The sequence below is a fragment of the Athene cunicularia genome (assembly GCF_003259725.1).
Source record: "Athene cunicularia isolate RWA chromosome 27 unlocalized genomic scaffold, athCun1 chr27_part1, whole genome shotgun sequence".
Lineage (NCBI taxonomy): Eukaryota > Metazoa > Chordata > Aves > Strigiformes > Strigidae > Athene > Athene cunicularia.
The window spans coordinates 488,688-491,404 of NW_020799138.1; the positions used below are offsets into that span (position 1 = coordinate 488,688).

Here is a 2,717-nt window from a genome sequence, read left to right on the forward strand (position 1 = left end):
CCCTGCCTGCAGCCCTGCCTGCAGCCCTGCCCTGCCTGCAGCCCTGCCTGCAGCCCTGCCTGCAGCCCTGCCTGCAGCCCTGCCTGCAGCCCTGCCTGCTGCCCTGCCTGCTGCCCTGCCTGCAGCCCTGCCTTGCCCCGTCCCCTGTGCCAGGCACCCAGGCCTCTGCCCCCCCCGTGCAGGGCGTACGCTGCCAGCAAGGAGTCGCACGCCACGCTGGTGTTCCACAACCTGCTGGGGGAGATCGACCAGCAGTACAGCCGGTTCCTGCAGGAGTCCAACGTCCTGTACCAGCACAACCTGCGGCGCATCAAGCAGTTCCTGCAGGTGAGCGGGGGGAGGCGCGGGGCAGCCTGTGGGAGCGTGGCGCTTCCTCGGCAGCACCGGAGGGTGATCCCGGGCGTGACGCTGTGCCCGCTAACCCCGGGGCTTGAACCTTTCACAGAGCAGATACCTGGAGAAGCCGATGGAAATAGCACGCATCGTGGCTCGCTGCCTGTGGGAAGAGTCCCGGCTCCTCCAGACGGCTGCCACCGCGGCCCAGGTCAGTGGCTCGGCTGTCCTGGGCCCCGTCCCCGGCCTGGGGCTGGAGCCGCAGGCCGAAGCTCCCCCCTCGCTGCGTGCCGTGGCGATGGCTGCGCTGTGTTGGGGGACGCCCGGCCGCAGGGGCCGAGAGCTTCTGCTCCCCGGGCCACAGCTGCTGCCCGCCAGGATGCAGCCGGGGCGCCCTCGGCCGCGTGCGTCCCGCTCACCGCTGGCGTGGGGTGAACCCTGCGCCCTGGCCTCGCCGAGCAGCCCCTGGGCTAGTGCTGCCACCGAGCAGCGGCTGCTCTGGCTTTTGTTAGTGCGGGGGGTGAAGACCCTTCCTGCCAAACCCCAGGCCGGCAGGGGAGCGTCCCTGGGTCACGGCCCTGCCCTGACACCCTCCGTGTCCCCTCTGCAGCAAGGGGGACAGGCCACGCACCCGACAGCAGCCGTGGTGACGGAAAAGCAGCAGATGCTGGAGCAGCATCTGCAAGATGTCAGGAAGAGGGTGCAGGTAGGTGTACTGCCTCGGCACCTCCTCCTTTCCCCACCTCAGTGATTTCGTGCTTTGAATAAATCTGCATCTCTTGCCTCGCAGGATCTGGAGCAGAAGATGAAAGTGGTGGAGAATCTCCAGGATGACTTTGATTTTAACTACAAGACTTTGAAAAGCCAAGGAGGTAATGGAAGCTCATTAGCACCGGCAAGCCAAAGTGTGTTCCTGCAGGGAAACTTGCTGGAGGGCGTGTTCCAGCCCTCCCGGTGCCTCTCCCAGGAGGGCGGCTTGGGCTCAGGGCGTTTGCCTGGCGCTTGGAGAAACCTTTTCTTTTATTTCTGCCCCTGACGCTGCCTCCGGGGGAGCTGAACCGGAGCTCTGCCTGCCCGTAAAGGGATGGCGGGGAGGGCAGCAAGGCGCGCGGGGGCTCCGCAGATCCCTGCTGAGGGCTCCCAGGGCTCCTGCGCCTGGAAGTCCTTCGGTTGTGTGACGCTTGGGAGGGCGGGAGGAGCCCGTGTGCTCAGCTGAAGCTCTCACCTCTGCACAGACATGCAGGATCTGAATGGGAACAATCAGTCCGTGACCCGGCAGAAGATGCAGCAGCTGGAGCAGATGCTCACGGCGCTGGACCAGATGCGGAGGGTACGCGGTGCGGCCGCAGGCGGTGCCCGTTTCCTGGGCTGGGAGCTTGCTGCTCCCGTAGGCCAGAGCGGCCCAGGAACGGCCCCGGGAGACTCCTGCCCTGGTTGTGAACGTGAAACTCGCAGATCTCGGAGGGGGCCGCAGGGTGTTGAAGGTTCTGCTTTCCTCTCTGACAGGGGATTGTGAGCGAGCTGGCCGGACTGTTGTCAGCCATGGAGTATGTGCAGAAGATGCTGGCGGATGAGGAGCTGGCGGACTGGAAGAGGCGGCAGCAGATCGCCTGCATTGGCGGGCCACCGAATATCTGCTTGGACCGGCTGGAGAACTGGTAGGAGCTGCCTGGGGTTGGATCAGCCACGGCAGAGGTGGCTTTCAGACACCTGCGGTGGAAGTGAGCTCTTTGCTTCTGGAAACTTCCTTGCAAAGTGGCTTCTGATGCCTGCGAGCGTAAATGTAGCGTAAATGTAATCCACTGTCAGGCTGATCCTCCCGAGTGGGCGCTAGTGCTGGAATGCTTTAGCCCCAGGCCCGAGGGATTTTGAGGCTGCTGTGAGAAGTTCCTGTTCCTGGTGTGTCTCTGCAGAACTTGGGTGCCTGTGGGTTTCCTTTGTAATTCACGGCCTAGAAAACCGCCCTGGGCCGGGAGCCGCAGACACCTTCTGTTCTGTTCTGGGCTGGTTTGGTACAATCCAGGGGGCAGGAGGGTGCTGCGGGCGGGGGCCACGCGGGGCTCGGGCCAGCGCTACCCCGGGCTCTCCCCGTCCCCCAGGATCACGTCCCTCGCGGAGTCACAGCTACAGACCCGGCAGCAGATCAAGAAGCTGGAAGAACTGCAGCAGAAAGTGTCCTACAAGGGCGACCCCATCGTGCAGCACCGGCCCATGCTGGAGGAGCGGATTGTGGAGCTGTTCAGGAACCTGATGAAGAGGTGCCAGGGGCTGGGCGGGGGCTGCGGGCACTGCCCTGGTGGCGGGTGTCGGGGGGGCCCTGAACGTGCCGGGCCTGGCCCTGAGCGTGGCTCTCGCGCCTTCGCCCCACAGCGCCTTCGTCGTGG

The 2,717-nt window shown here is 65.0% G+C and overlaps 1 protein-coding gene across 1 annotated transcript in view; it reads left to right on the forward strand.

Annotated features, from left to right (window-relative positions):
* Positions 1-2,717, forward strand: part of STAT3 (signal transducer and activator of transcription 3) — a 72,038-nt gene that overhangs the window by 4,790 nt on the left and 64,531 nt on the right. The window contains exons 2-9 of the mRNA XM_026864586.1: positions 104-327; positions 446-544; positions 944-1,039; positions 1,124-1,205; positions 1,569-1,663; positions 1,840-1,991; positions 2,433-2,591; positions 2,704-2,715. Of these exons, the coding sequence (XP_026720387.1) occupies positions 104-327; positions 446-544; positions 944-1,039; positions 1,124-1,205; positions 1,569-1,663; positions 1,840-1,991; positions 2,433-2,591; positions 2,704-2,715 (919 nt within the window). The remainder of the gene's footprint in view (positions 1-103; positions 328-445; positions 545-943; positions 1,040-1,123; positions 1,206-1,568; positions 1,664-1,839; positions 1,992-2,432; positions 2,592-2,703; positions 2,716-2,717) is intronic.